This window comes from Vitis vinifera, chromosome 8 (genome assembly GCF_030704535.1).
Source record: "Vitis vinifera cultivar Pinot Noir 40024 chromosome 8, ASM3070453v1".
Classification (NCBI taxonomy): Eukaryota; Viridiplantae; Streptophyta; class Magnoliopsida; order Vitales; family Vitaceae; genus Vitis; species Vitis vinifera.
The window spans coordinates 513614-527915 of NC_081812.1; the positions used below are offsets into that span (position 1 = coordinate 513614).

Genomic DNA, 14302 nt, shown 5'->3' on the forward strand with positions numbered 1-14302 from the left:
ATTGTGATTTGATTGACAATAAAATTAATTATTTTGAGGGCTTGTTTTTCATATTATCAAACAATACAAAATTTATTTTTATTTCAACTTAAATGTTATTAGTGGGACTTCATAATTTTTTTTTTACTATCTTCTCTTTCTCCTTTATTCAAATTTTAACCTTATAAATATAGATGTAAGGGAAAGAAAATGAAGAGAAAAGTTAAAAAGAAAGGAGGAATATATATATATATATATAAATTATTTTCCTTAAATTTTTTTTTCTCTTTAATACTTTCTGAAAACCATATAACTTAAATATAAATGTAAGGGAAAGAAAATAAAGGGAAAAAGTAAAAAAGAAAGGACAAAAATCATATATATATATATATATATATATAATTTCTCTTTTTTTATGCAAAGATTAAATAACTAACAAATATATTAATTTTTAATTAATTTTAATTATATTTATTTATTTTTTTTCATATTTTTCATTATGAAACAAAAAATAAGATTATTAATTTTCTTAACATTTTATTATTTCTTTAATACTTTCTAAGTATCAAACATAGTCTATTAGTCTTCTTCTTCCTTTGGTAAATAGTTTTGAGAAAATTCCACTTATAAATGAGATTTAATTTTTAAGGGAATTATTTTTTATTCAATTCTCACTTTCATAAAATTTATCTAAACATGGGAATGAATGAGAAAAAGAATGAGATGTCTATTCTCACTCATTATTTTCATTGTACCAAATACCCTTAAAAGTTTTTATATGAAATTATTATTTTTTTTATTTTAAAAATACAAAAAGAAAATGTATGTACACTTTATTTTTCATTATTTTAAATAATTAATGATGGGTATGAACTATTTTCTTTCCATCATCCATGAATATTAAATATTATTATATATTAATATGTAAAAACATAATAACTACTTTTTAAATAATAAAATAAATAATAATTATCACCTAATTGGCTAATTCAATAAATTTGTTCTTAGTCACATCAAAGAAAAATCATTAGGATATGTTAAAAAATATTTTCCAAAACAGATTTTTAAAATCATTCTCAATTGTTTTTATAAATAAAATTCTATTTAAAAATAAAAACAATTTTCTCACATTCTCTTCCATAAAAATAATATGCACTTATATATAATGCAAAAAAAATTCAATTTTTTTAATTTACTCAAAATGTGGTATAAAAATAACTTAAATTACATCAAGTATTATAAAAACCACTTGTCTTTCAAATTTATTTATTTTTTTAAGTTTGTCTTACTTGTTTTTTAAACTAGAAATTGAGAGTCTGTTTAATAGTTTATTTTTGTTTTCCATGAAAAAAACAAGAAAATATGTTTAATAATTAGAAGTTGTTCTATGTTTTATATTCTTAAACAACTGAAAATAAGATGCTTTCACATAACATATTTCAATTATTATTATTAATTTTTTTACTTGTTTTCTTAAAGTTATTTCAAAAAATAATTATATAAATATATAGAAATATTAAAAATAAAATATTAAATATAAAATTTATTTTTAAAATATAATTAAAAACATTTAAAATATTTCAGGTTTTCAAACGGGGTGTTTTTTCTACAAAATATTAAAAAATTTTTTTTTGAAAACTATTCTAAAAAATTATTTTTCAAAACTGTTTCATGCCTTTATTTTCTATTTAAACAACAAAAAAATTATGTTTTTCCTGACCCTTAGCTTTATTTCATCGTCAAGCTATTTTTTTTATATTTACCTTATGTACAAGTAACCTTGATTTTATAAAAATTAATGTAATTATAAAGAAGGACAATCATTTTAATTTTTTCCTTTAAGGAGAAAAAAATAAAAATAAAAATATGCAGGAGGTGACACGCGCCTAGAGAGCGCGTGATTGAATCGATGTTGCAGCGAATCATTTCTTGCTTTCTTTTTCTTTATCTGCTTTATCCCCACACCTGAACCTTCTTAAACCCTTGCGCCTTGATATTAATATCATTATCACCACAGTAATGGGGTTTTACGAATGGCATTCTGTAGAATTTTGGGCACAATCTCCACTCCAGTTGTTGCTGATTCTTTCAGATATGTAGAAATCCGTATAATAACTGGAGGGTTTGATGAATTTTCCATGAATGCCATTTCCAAATCCTCCAAATTCAGAAACCGAAACCCATTCTGAGCTGTGCTTTCAAGCGCTACTTAAAACACTGTCCCATCAGCCCCTTTTCACATCTATGTTCCATTGGCATTGTTGAGAGAGCTATCTGAATGAATGTCCAGGTGGGTTTTCGTTTTGGGTTTTTGGGTTTGGATTTATCCTTCACATTTGTATATGTAGAGATATGACTTGAAGTTTTATTTTGGTTTTTTTTTTTTTTGATGAAACACGCATGTACCAATGTGGGGTTTTGTTGGTTTGCAAAAATGTGTGTAGAAAAACCCAAATGTCAATGTGGAAAGATGGGCACAGGAGGAGCCCAAGAATCTCTGCTTTGGATGCATGGAAGGCCCACAAAGAGAAGGATGGTGGTGTTAATGTTTCCCAAAATTCTATACAGGTAATGCCAATGGAGCACAATGGGTTGGGACCACCTTCTAGGACAAGGGCCCGGAAGAAGAGAAAACTCAGGCCTGTTCAAGATGTGGCAGTTTCTTCTGTTACCACTACAGCTAACCAGGTACGATTTCCTTTTTCTTCTCTGTATATATTTTTCCTTTGGTTTTTTTACTAAATAAAAATGACTGTTATCATCAATTTTTGGGTTTATTTTTTTTAGATCAGAGATGACTGTATTGTATTGTTCCTAGTTGTTGCCTTAATGGGGTTTTCGGGTTAAGGGTTTTAGGATGCGTTTCTCCGAGTTTGGATGATGCGGTTATGGGAGATTTCAGATGATTCAAACAGTCAAAGTGACTCTGGTTTTTGCGAATGCTATGGTTCACTATAATTTCTGTTGATTTACTCTTTTTTTTTTTTTGTGGTTTGATTTGGGAATGTTGATAATATTTTTTATGACGTGGCAGTTTCTTCTGTTACAGTTTTACTTATGGTTTGTTTGTCTGTTTGTTTTTTAACAAATAATAATAGTTGTTATTATAATGAAACTTTTGGGTTTAGTTTATTTAGATCCGTCTCTGTTTGGCATAGATGAGTTTACTGTATTACTGATATTTATTTTCTCTTAATGTCCCTCGGGGTTAAGGATTTTAAGATGGGTTTCTCTGTATTTTGATGATGTGGCATTTGAGATTTCAGTTGATTAAGCATTTTGGAAAAGCACACTTATACCTTATGATACTGGAAATTGTGGGTGTTGCTAAAATCAACTCAGTGGCAGTTTTTTCTGTTACTGCAATAGCTAAACAGATTTGTGGTTGTTGTTGGTTTGTTTTTTTTTTTTCCCCTTAATAAATATAGTAGTTATTACTGTCATAAAAAATTTCAATTTGGTTTGTTTGGATCAGTCTGTTGTTAGGATGGATTTGTTGTTTTGTTTATGATTTGTAACTTAATGGGGATTTTGGGAGTACGGTTTTAAGATGGGATTTTCTGCGTTTTAATGTTATGGGCATTAGAAATTTTTGTTGATTATGCAAATCATAATTAGTCAAGGTGCATATATTATAATTTGGAATAGTTATGCTGAGTTATGCTCTTCTGGGGAGCTTGTTCATATTTTTTGTGATATCGGCAAGGGCTAATTCGGAAATGTGCTCTGGTTCTCATTCAGCATATGAAAATTGTTTTGTTGTATACGGATTGTCACTGCTTTTGTCTAGTTTTGATTTTAAAGATAACTGTTGTTAGATATTTTGTTTTTATTTTTATTTTTGTTCTATTCCATTGTTAGTCATCTTATTTCAGCTTCTATGAGATGCTGACATTAAGTGTTCAAGTTAGACTGAAGAAGCATGTCAATTTTCTTTTTTTTTTTTGTTTTTTACTTTTAGGAGTTGCAGTTATTAGATTCATTTCCATTAGACTTGGAAGTTGTTGTAATAGTCACCTGAACTAGAGAGGCATTACCACTAACATAAGGATCATCCAGAATATCTGATCTCTTTTCCAAAGTTTATGTTTTAAAGCTACTACTTGCTCTAATAATTGGATTTTGACCGAGAAGGGAAAAATCCATGAGAGTGCACAAACAATCAAGTATAAGAATAGGAAGCTAAGAGGAATTATAAAATATCAAATAAATGACAACCTCCAAGTAACAAGTTTTGAGACTGGCTGGTGAAGCTTATTGTTTTGAGGATCATCCTGACTGTTTTCCCAGTGCTTTCATGTGATTCCTGACAAACTGGACTTCCCAAGGTGAAGCACATTTTGGGGAATATCATTTGGATGGCCATATGATTGTGTGATCAATAAGGCCAGTATACCCCTCCTGGGATTCTCACCAAAGCATAAGATGCTAGTATGAATTACCTTATTTTTGCTTTCAAATTGTCTTGATATGCATCCCACCAAAAATGTTCAGGTTTGCCTTGTTATTCATGTGGTTCATATTATTTTAGAATGGCCTGATAGCTAATGCATTGGTGCCAAAAATTGATTTAGTCAAAGGAAAATGGCTAAGTGATAGTTTTCGCTTTTAATATATTTGCTTTGTTTACCTATCAGAAAAAAAAAGGCTAAGTGATAGTCATTTAAATGGTCAACAAGAGTAAAATGACAATGAACATATTCCAGTAAAAGGGAAATTGGCCATTGACATTTTGTTAACAAAGATTATGGCCTTCCTGACTCAGATGGAGGTCATTCTTAAGACAGATTTGGAATTCTGCCGAGACCATTATGTTTAAATGTTTGCATTGTGACGGTGGTTATTGATCACAATTCACACAGGAGGAGCTAATCTAGTTAGAGTTTGTTTATAGGAAGTACATGCATTGATATACATATACAGAGCCATAGTCATTCATGATTGTTGCAAGGGAGTGATAAATATGAGCTTGTTTTTAGTTTTTGCTCAAGGGCCTATGTCAGTGATTTTAAGCCTTATTTGTGTGTGAGTTTTGGTTACATGATCCCTTTTCAATCCCTGTGCAGGAGAGCAAAAGTCCAGTTGATGAGGATCATCCAATCAATAGTGGTGAGCCTTTTCCTTCGTAGTAAATGTGATTGTAAGTTAATTGTTTTAAGTTGTCAAATGATGCCATGATGTAACTCTGAATTCTGTTTCTTTCTTGTATCAGATCAACTATCAGTTTTTCAGGCCAAAGGTAGCCCAAAACGTGAAGATGGTTAGCCTCTTTTCTTACACTAAAGTTGCAAATTGTAAATCTGCCTCTTTAACATTTCAATCTGCCACTTTAAAATTTCAATGATGAAAATAAGCATTTTCACATCTGATAAAAAAAAAAAGCATTTTTATTTGTAACTTAGTTACTGGCTTACTGCTTTTATCAGGTCAATCATCGATTGTGTCATCTTCAGAATGGTTGCCAGAAAAGCATATACTTGAGCTTATCCTTGACACATTACAAAGGTGAGAATTAAGCTGTATTTTTTGGCATATTTTAGGTGAGTCGGTGTCATGTATGAAAGTAAGTGAAAAAGTGGATGACATAAGTGATGTATAAAAAGTATTTGTAAGGTAAATTTATCATTAGAATTCTTTCTTAATTTTTGATTGTTCCTTATTAATTTCAGGAGAGATACACATGAAATATTTGCAGAACCAGTTGACCCTGAAGAGGTTTGTATTTAGCCATTGATTTCACCATTTTCATGCCACATATGTTTTATTCCTTTCTCACCCACAATACTGAATGAAATTTTGTCTTCAATAAGGTCGAGGATTACTATGAAATTATTAAAGAGCCCATGGATTTTGGTACCATGAGGGCTAAACTTCATGAAGGAATGTACAAGAACCTTGAACAATTTGAGGTTGGTCTGTTCTCAAATTTACTCCTTGTTTTTAGTTCTAATTATGACTTTGTCTTTCACCTTCAGAACACAGCACCACCACTACTGGTGGATGTGCAAAAACTAACCTGTTTGATAGTTATATTCTTGAAAGTATGTGGATGTCATGTATGTGAGTGATCTGCAAACAGCATGCTGAATATCCTTTTCTCGTTGTACATAAATTGGTAATTTCAGAAAAACTAGGTGATCTTGTGTCAAAGTCTGTTATTAAGGAAAATTCTGTGCATTTATCAAAAGGAAGGGCTTATATCGTGTGGTCTACAGTACACACCACAGTGGAAAAACTAAAGTAATTCATAATCCAGTCCATGGTCAACATCCTGGTTTTGTCTATCTATCCATTCATGCAGGAGGATGGTTCTAGATTTCCTAGCTTCTGGAAGTACTGCCTTCTACATTTCTCATATTCCCTTATATTATTATATTACAGTTTCTGCTTTTTAATCAAAGTTATATATGATGACTGTGTAATAGAATATACTAAAATGACCAGCAAATTAAACAATCTGGATCAATTAAACCGGAGCATAATGCTAAATTTTCGGCTGTTGGAGATAGGAAAATCTTTTCTTGTCTTTTTAAGATATGAGATATCTGGATTGTTATCTGACTGATTATTTTTGGATTATTATGCAGCATGATGTATTTTTGATATCCAGCAATGCAATGCATTTTAATTCCTCAGCTACCATTTATTTCAGACAGGTATGACTGACAAATCTCGGCTAAATTTGGAAGCAGGATATTACAAATTCCTGGTGTCTTGGTTGAAGTAAGATTTTTAGCACTGAAAAAATCTAGATTTTCTCTATTAACAGAATATCAAATTATGTTTTCTTTACAGGCTCGTGCCCTGCAAGAACTTTCTAAGAAGGTTTTTCATGTTCTAAAAACTGATCCTAGAAACTTTGAATTGGAATTCTCTGCATCACGACGAAGACCTGGTCGAAGGCCCCAGGGTGATGCCAGAGGTTCAAATTTTAGCTCGCCTCCTAAACCCATGACAAATGTGAGGTCTAGGAGTATGGCTTATGACGGGTCATCGAAAGGCACTCGTTCTTCAAGTGGTTCATCAAGTCTCAGGAGAACCATCCGAGTAAACCCTGGGTGCTCTGATACAGCTACGCATTTTGAGACTGGAGATCCTGAAATTCTTTCTGGTAAATAGTGAAAACTGATCTATAACTTTCTAAATCTAGAAATTCATGAAATTTTGTTTCCAGAAGGTTAAACTGAAGTTGTATTCCTACAACCTTGTCTTGCTCCACCAATTGGAGCTTTGTTTTGCATTTTCTTTGAACTTCCACGAACTTTCTTGAATTGATTCCACATACGTAACATCTACATTTTATTCTGAAGTTGAAGTTCAAGACATTGCTCACTCATTTTCCCTTCTCCACTGACCAGGTTCTGGAGATGGTAGAAGATCTAATTTTTCTGAAACAGAACAGCGTTGTGCATATAGAGCCTCGACGTCCTTCCTTGATGAGAGTGAATTGATTGTTTCAACTACTTATAGCAAACCGAAACCACTTTTGCATGTAAGCAACACTCATATACGTGTCTGAACTTGGTGCTGTTTAGTTTGTTTTTTTAGATGTGCAATACTCTTGTAAGAGTTGATATCATGCATGGAGATGAGTGAGGCTGATGATTCAAAGCCCGTAACTGCCTGAAAATCAGGTTTTTCATGGACCACCATGACCCATTGTTTGGATGAATTTATGTGACAAGGCAAGTGTATCTTTTTCAAACTTGTGCTGAATGCCTTGATATCAACATTGGAGTACAGTGGGCAATGGACCTCTGTCGATTTTCTATCATCTCTATTTTGGCTGTGAACACCATGAATATTCTCCTTTTCATTCTTCTATTTTCATGCATTTTGGAGTATTCTTAACTCTTATCCTCTCTTGCAGTGTCTATATTTTCTGATAAAGTTATCTACTTTACTGGGAAAAGAAAATTGTTTGGCTGCTGCCTTCTTCAGAAGTAAATTCTATTCAGTCATGATGTAGTACTTACAAATGCTGCTTTGTTATTATTATATTGGGCGCTTTTCTGTCTTCTTGGCTGGTTTGTAACTTTTGGAGGATGATTGCATTACATAGGCAATCAGCTTAAAATCTTAAGTTGATACCATGAAACCTAAAATCATATTTCCATCAATGTTCAGTTGGGTCTTACATAGAATGAATGCCTGCTGGTTGGGCCTACCATGTTGTAAATTCCATCTAGTAGATTTATTCGACCGTTCTCTTGATAATGATATCTTGTGAGGCACTACAATATTCTATGAAAATGATTCTACAGATCATTCTCATTCCCTCTACTTTGTCTTCCTCTTGATGGTTCCTAGCCTTGATGGAGTGGGTTTATTTCTGCAACTGCAAAACCTTTTTTGGTCTTTCAAGACTATTTTTTAGAAAAAAACTGATGGTTTGGTGAATTTGACCTGTCATATTTCTCCTTCTGTGATTTGGGATTGTATCCAAAAAAATAGCCTCATGCAAGTGCTCATTTGGTTTCCTGTTTGCTTTATGTGTGTATGGATGACTTATGAAATGATTGGAAGACCTCATGATTTTGTTGCATTGAATATTACACCTATATTCTTTACTTACTGTTGCCATGAAATTTCTACTGTGACGGTACTGATCAGATTGTCTGATTTTTGTAGGTGAATCAGTGTGATATTGGTTACACTGAAAGCTTGATGATGTTTGTTAAAGATCTTGGACTAGTAGCCCAAATGGTTGCCAAGAAGAAATTACAGGGATGGTGGCCCAATGAACCCAATCGTCCAACTCCAAGCTCAAATCATTGGTTTCAGGCTCCAAAATGTGAAAATCCTGCAGCTGGTATTCTTGATATAAAAAACGCTACAAGATCTGAGTATCCCCTGTACCACATTCAAGGGCCTGCTACTCATGTCCTTAAAAGCTCCAGTGGTGGAATTCACTTGACTGTTGCTGACGAAGGAGTAAGGGCTGATAGGGATGTCACAATGGCCAATAGTGGCACTGGGGGAGAAGTAGCTCCCAACGGTGGTGCAAAGATCACCTGTAATGGTGGTAGGGGGAAAGACCACAGCAGCAACAGGGTGAATTTTCCTGCTGTTCTTGGAGGTAACATGGTTCATCAGAATCAAAGCACTGAGATTCAGTTGGCTTCATATTCTTCCACTTGTGCTGGAGATTTGAATCCCTCATTTGATAGAACGATGAACACTGGCAGTAAGTCGAGACCAATATTGGTGGACACAGGCAAGTTGGATCACCAAGTGCAGCCATTGGTGTTATCTTCAGAGCCTTCACAATCAAATATGTTTGAGAAGTTTACTTTGAAGACAGTCAACACTTTGGCACCACCTTCATGGCCTCTACAAACCAAGGAGACACCAGCTTCTAGTCACACCATTGGTTCCCTTCATGACTCGGGCTTGCAGTATATAAGTAATGAAGATCCAGCAACAGCTGCACCAACACCCAAATTCACCAGCTCAGCTCAGGCAGGCCTGGTCTCAGGACTGAACCAACCCAAACCACTGGTTTCTCAGTTCATTTTTGATCTGCCCTTCTTGAGATCACAGCTCAGTCAGATGAATTCCTCAGGACAGGCAGGAATGCAGCGAGGTTCAACTGCTGAGGGGCACTTTTCTGACAAAAGGAGCTATGATAGGGCTTCTATGCGTGCCCACCGAGCAGAGCCAAGCCCCCAACCTTCACACAGTTCTCAACAGCGATCCTTGTTAGATAGTAAGCCTACTGATTTGGCTCTTCAGTTGTAAGGAATTTATATGTACAGGATTCACATTTTCAGGACAAAACATAGAGACTTTCAGAGTTAAATCAGTGAAGAGTTTTGTTTTACGTTGTCCCTGTACAGCTATAGTTTTGCATTGCCAAACCAGTATTCTTTCTTTTTATTCCAACACTTAGGGCATGCTATTTTTCACGTTATCCTATTATGACTGCCATAAATTTTTTTAGTCTTTTGACAGGGTATGGATGACAATTGGTAGCTTTTACCCTCTTGTCCTTCCCAAATAGATTAGGACTGGATTTCAGTTGCTTCTCAAACAGATTACGGGTAGGCTTGTCGGGTTTGCCCTACCAACCCGACTACTCGGATGAGAACTCGTTAAATTTTTTAAAATTGAATTCAATTAAGGATTAGGCTCCAATAATTTAAGTGATTTATCATTTTTATATTACTTATAAATTATATTATCTTATATAACAATATTTATTTTATTTATTCTCTTTTTTAGATTTTTAAGGAAAAATATCAAATTATAATTATATTGTTGTAAAATTATAAAGTGAAAGGAGAAGAAAGAAAGAAAGAGAAATTAGAATGTAAGGAGAGAATAGAATGCCCGGGAAAACTCTATTGAAATTCATTAGGGGTCTCTCCCTTTTATAGGGAGTTACACAATATATTTATGGATGATTATCCACAAGTTACCATAGTGGTACAAAATCTCATATTTTATAACACTCCCCTTTGGATGATCATAAGAATATGCCTCATTAAAACCTTACTAGGAAAAACTCTATGGGAAAAACCCTAGTGAAGGAAAAAGAGTACAATATTATTTTGGATTACTATAACCGCCTTGTTAAAAACCTTGCCAGTAAAACCCAATGGGACAAAACCTGAACGAAGGAAAAAAGAGTGTAGTATATCCATTTTATCATTCTCCCCCTCATGTAAACATGATTATGATATCTTTAACATTTCAAATGGTAGATCTCTCAATCTTCGATTCCAAAGTCATACCTTAACTTTTTCAATGCGATCGAAGGTAACGCCTTTGTGAATAGATCTACTAGATTATCGCATGACCGAATCTATTAAACATCGGTCTCACCTTTCTTTTGGAGCTCATGAGTATAGACGAATTTATGGGAAATATGCTTAGTTTTGTCACCTTTTATGAATCCTCCTTTAATTTGTGTAATGCAAGCAACATTATTTTCATGTAACTTGGTTGCATTGCCTCTGATGGAAGGTAGTCCACATGTTTCTTGAATATGTTGGATCATTAACCTTAGTTATACACACTCACAACTTGCTTTATATAGATCTTAAAGATATTTTGCATCTACATATCCAATCAATTGTTGCTTTGACTCCCTTGAGTAAAATAGACCCATACTAGTAGTTCCGCAAAGATAACGCAATGTTTGATACCATTCCAATGTCTTCGAGTTGGAGTAGAACTATATCTTGCTAATAAATTGATAGAAAAAGAATGTTTGGACGTATACAATTGGTAAGATATATAAGTGCACCCATAGCACTAAGATATGGTACTTTAGGACCAAGTAATTCTTTATCCTTTTTCGCAAGGACGAAATGAGTCATTTTTCACATCAAGTGATCGGACAACCATTGGAGAACTTAAAAGATGCACTTTATTCATATAAAAACACTTCAAAACTTTCTTAATGTATGTTGATTGATGTACTAAAACTCCATTTTGAAAATGCTTGATTTACAGGCTGAGATAAAATTTTGTTTTTCCAAGATTTTTCATCTAAAATTCCTTTTTCAAGTAATTTGTTGTTCTTGTGAGCTCTTCGGGAGTTCCAATAAGATTTAAGTCATCAACATACATTGTAATAATTGCAAATTTGGTTTCTGATTTCTTAATGAAGATGCATGTGCATATAGGGTTATTCACATACCCTTCTTTTAGCAAGTATTTGCTAAGGCAATTGTACCACATGCATCCAGATTGCTTTAATCCATATAAGGATCGTTGTAACTTGATTGAGTACATGCTATGGGGCTTTGTACAATTTGATTTAGGCAATTTAAATCCTTCAGGGATTTTCATGTATATATCATTATCCATGGATCCATATAAATATGTTGTAAAAATGTTCATGAGACGCATATCTAATCATTCTGGGACTGCCAAACTAATTAAGAAATTATATGTGATTGCGCCCATGACGGGAGAGAATGTTTCCTCATAGTTAATACCAGGTTTCTACGAGAAACCTTGTGCTACTAATCGCACTTTATATCTTATGATCTAATTATTCTCATTGCGTTTTCGTACAAATATCCATTTGTACCCAATAGACTTTACATCTTCAGGTGTTTGGACTACAGATCCAAAAACTTCTTATTTTGTTAATGAGTTTAACTTTGCCTGTGTAACTTCTTTCCATTTTGGCCAATCATTTCTATGTCGGCATTCTTCCACATTTCGTGGTTTAAGATCTTCATCATTTCTTATGGAGGCCACTTGAAAAGAGAAAATAATATTATTTTGATCCCATTTTTCTCCCGTGTATGCATAACTTACTGAGATCTCACAATTTTTAGGTACCTGTGCTTCTTCAAGGGTTTCTCATTCAATATGTGCCTCTTCAAGAGCTTCTTGTTCAATATATGTGCCTCTTTAGGGGCTATAGATTTATCAATTTTAAACTGATCAATTATTTTTTATGGCTTCTTTTAAAGTGCCAAGTTTTTCTTGGGTTCTCCTCTTCCGGGGAGTTACATCATTTGAGTCGACAACCACGCTTCAGATGTATCTTAGATTAATTTGTTAACTGTCCTACAGGGACATCAATCCGTGCTAGAGTATTTGCAGCCGGGATATATGACTTTGTCACTTTCTTTGTATCAATGAATGCATCTTGTAATTGACTTTCAAGATTTTGTAAATGAATGACCCTTTGAACTTCTAGTTTACATTGATTTGTATGAGGATCAAGATGAGTCAAAGTCAATGCATTCCAAATAATTTCACGCTGTTCTTCTGGAACTGGCTCTTCTCCCCCTAACGGTGGGAAAATTGTCTCATTAAAATGATAATTTGCACAACATGTCATTCTACCTTTTAAGTATATAGGTAGACTAGTCACTAAATAAAAACTTTTGGTTTTATAATGTACATCCATATGACATTTTCCCTGGGGGACCAAGTTGGTCTTACAAGATTCTTTTAGATCTATCATCGTATAAAGTGTCATTCACATGGAATCAAATACTACTAGTGACATAGTATAAGCTCTTCTGGAGCCTTTAATTAGATTTCTATCACCTCATATGGTATTAACATTGTTTGTCATCAATGCTGTGCAATTAATGAGATAAGAGTTTCATCAAAGTAACAAGTCATAAGACATTGTCATAAAGACTTCATCTTTATAGAGTTGAATAAATATTATCATAGAGAAAAAGTTAAGATTAATGGAAAAATATTAGTCATTGATGATAACTTAACTTAATAAGTTGTGTAAAAGCAATGAGAGCATATATAACACAATAAAATAAATATGAAAAGATAATTAAAAGTTATATATTTCGTAAGTATCTTACACATTTGATTTTGTAAGTGTGGAGCAATTTATACATGAAATAACTAGGAAGTATTTCAATAACCAGACTAATTATAGTGATGGATCAAGGTATGAAAGAGATCCATGTATCTTCAAGTATAAATAAAGAAAAGAATTTAAATAATAAATAATAAAATGTGAAATAAACTATAAAAGATGAACAATAAACAATGTGTTCAAATATGATAACAAAATAAACCTATTTGCAAAGAATTAAATAAAAACATAACGTTTAATCATAACAAACATTTCCATCACCAATTAAATGGTCAATTTTCCCATTAGGATTCTCAAAGAAATCCGAAACATCTAAAGGGGTTAGATCCACTTAACCATCACTATCAATGAAGTTTATTTCAACTTCCTTTCATTTTATTGATGCTTGGTAAAGGTCGACCAAATGTTTGGGCGTACGATAGGTACGTGACCAATGCCCCTTCATACCATATCTATAACACTTATTCTCATGGTTCTTAGGAGGTTTATCTTATAAACACTTCCCATTTTCTTGTTTTACCTCAGTATTATTCCACTTCTGGTGGTGCAATGAGACTTTCCTTTTCTGAGAATTTGGTGAATTATTACTATAAGAACTATGGTATCGGGGATTTCTTCCACGACCATGTCATCGTCACCGTCCACGAGTTTGGGACAATATTACATTCACTTCAGGGAATGATTCAAATCTAGTTGGACGAGACTAGTGATTTCTCATCAAAAGATCATTTTTGTTAAACCTTCATGGAGATGATGACGAAGGAAAATCAGTGTTTTTGTGCAATCCTGCAGGGATGCTTGATTTCCTTCTTTGATCATAGCTCCAAGATTCATTGACAATTTTGTTTTGAACAACTTCTGGTTATACAAGAGAATTAGAAATTGTATGCATAACTTCTGGCTATGAAACAATTGTTAATAAAAATTGTTTTCCATAATTCCTATTGTGAAAAATAAACCAGTACGAAATAAAAATTAAATCCAATATTTTTCATAACTTTGAGTTAT

The 14302-nt window shown here is 33.1% G+C and overlaps 1 protein-coding gene across 3 annotated transcripts; it reads left to right on the top strand.

The window, feature by feature from the left end:
- The first annotated feature begins 1928 nt into the window (after positions 1 to 1928).
- Positions 1929 to 9802, top strand: LOC104879961 (uncharacterized). 3 transcript variants are annotated; one of them, XM_010654814.3, is made up of 11 exons: positions 1929 to 2269; positions 2424 to 2667; positions 5046 to 5088; positions 5192 to 5218; positions 5406 to 5484; positions 5649 to 5694; positions 5790 to 5888; positions 6567 to 6635; positions 6775 to 7090; positions 7338 to 7471; positions 8611 to 9802. In XM_010654814.3, exons 1-11 carry the CDS (start codon positions 2262 to 2264, stop codon positions 9718 to 9720), a joined length of 2175 nt encoding a protein of 724 aa, XP_010653116.1. In that variant the 5' UTR covers positions 1929 to 2261; the 3' UTR covers positions 9721 to 9802. The 3 variants fall into 3 exon arrangements, with proteins under 3 accessions (XP_010653116.1, XP_010653115.1, XP_010653117.1); XM_010654813.3 differs by having other exon boundaries at positions 1930 to 2269; positions 5192 to 5239; XM_010654815.3 differs by lacking the exons at positions 1929 to 2269; positions 2424 to 2667 and adding an exon at positions 2725 to 2926 and having other exon boundaries at positions 5192 to 5239.
- Positions 9803 to 14302: the final 4500 nt, after the last annotated feature.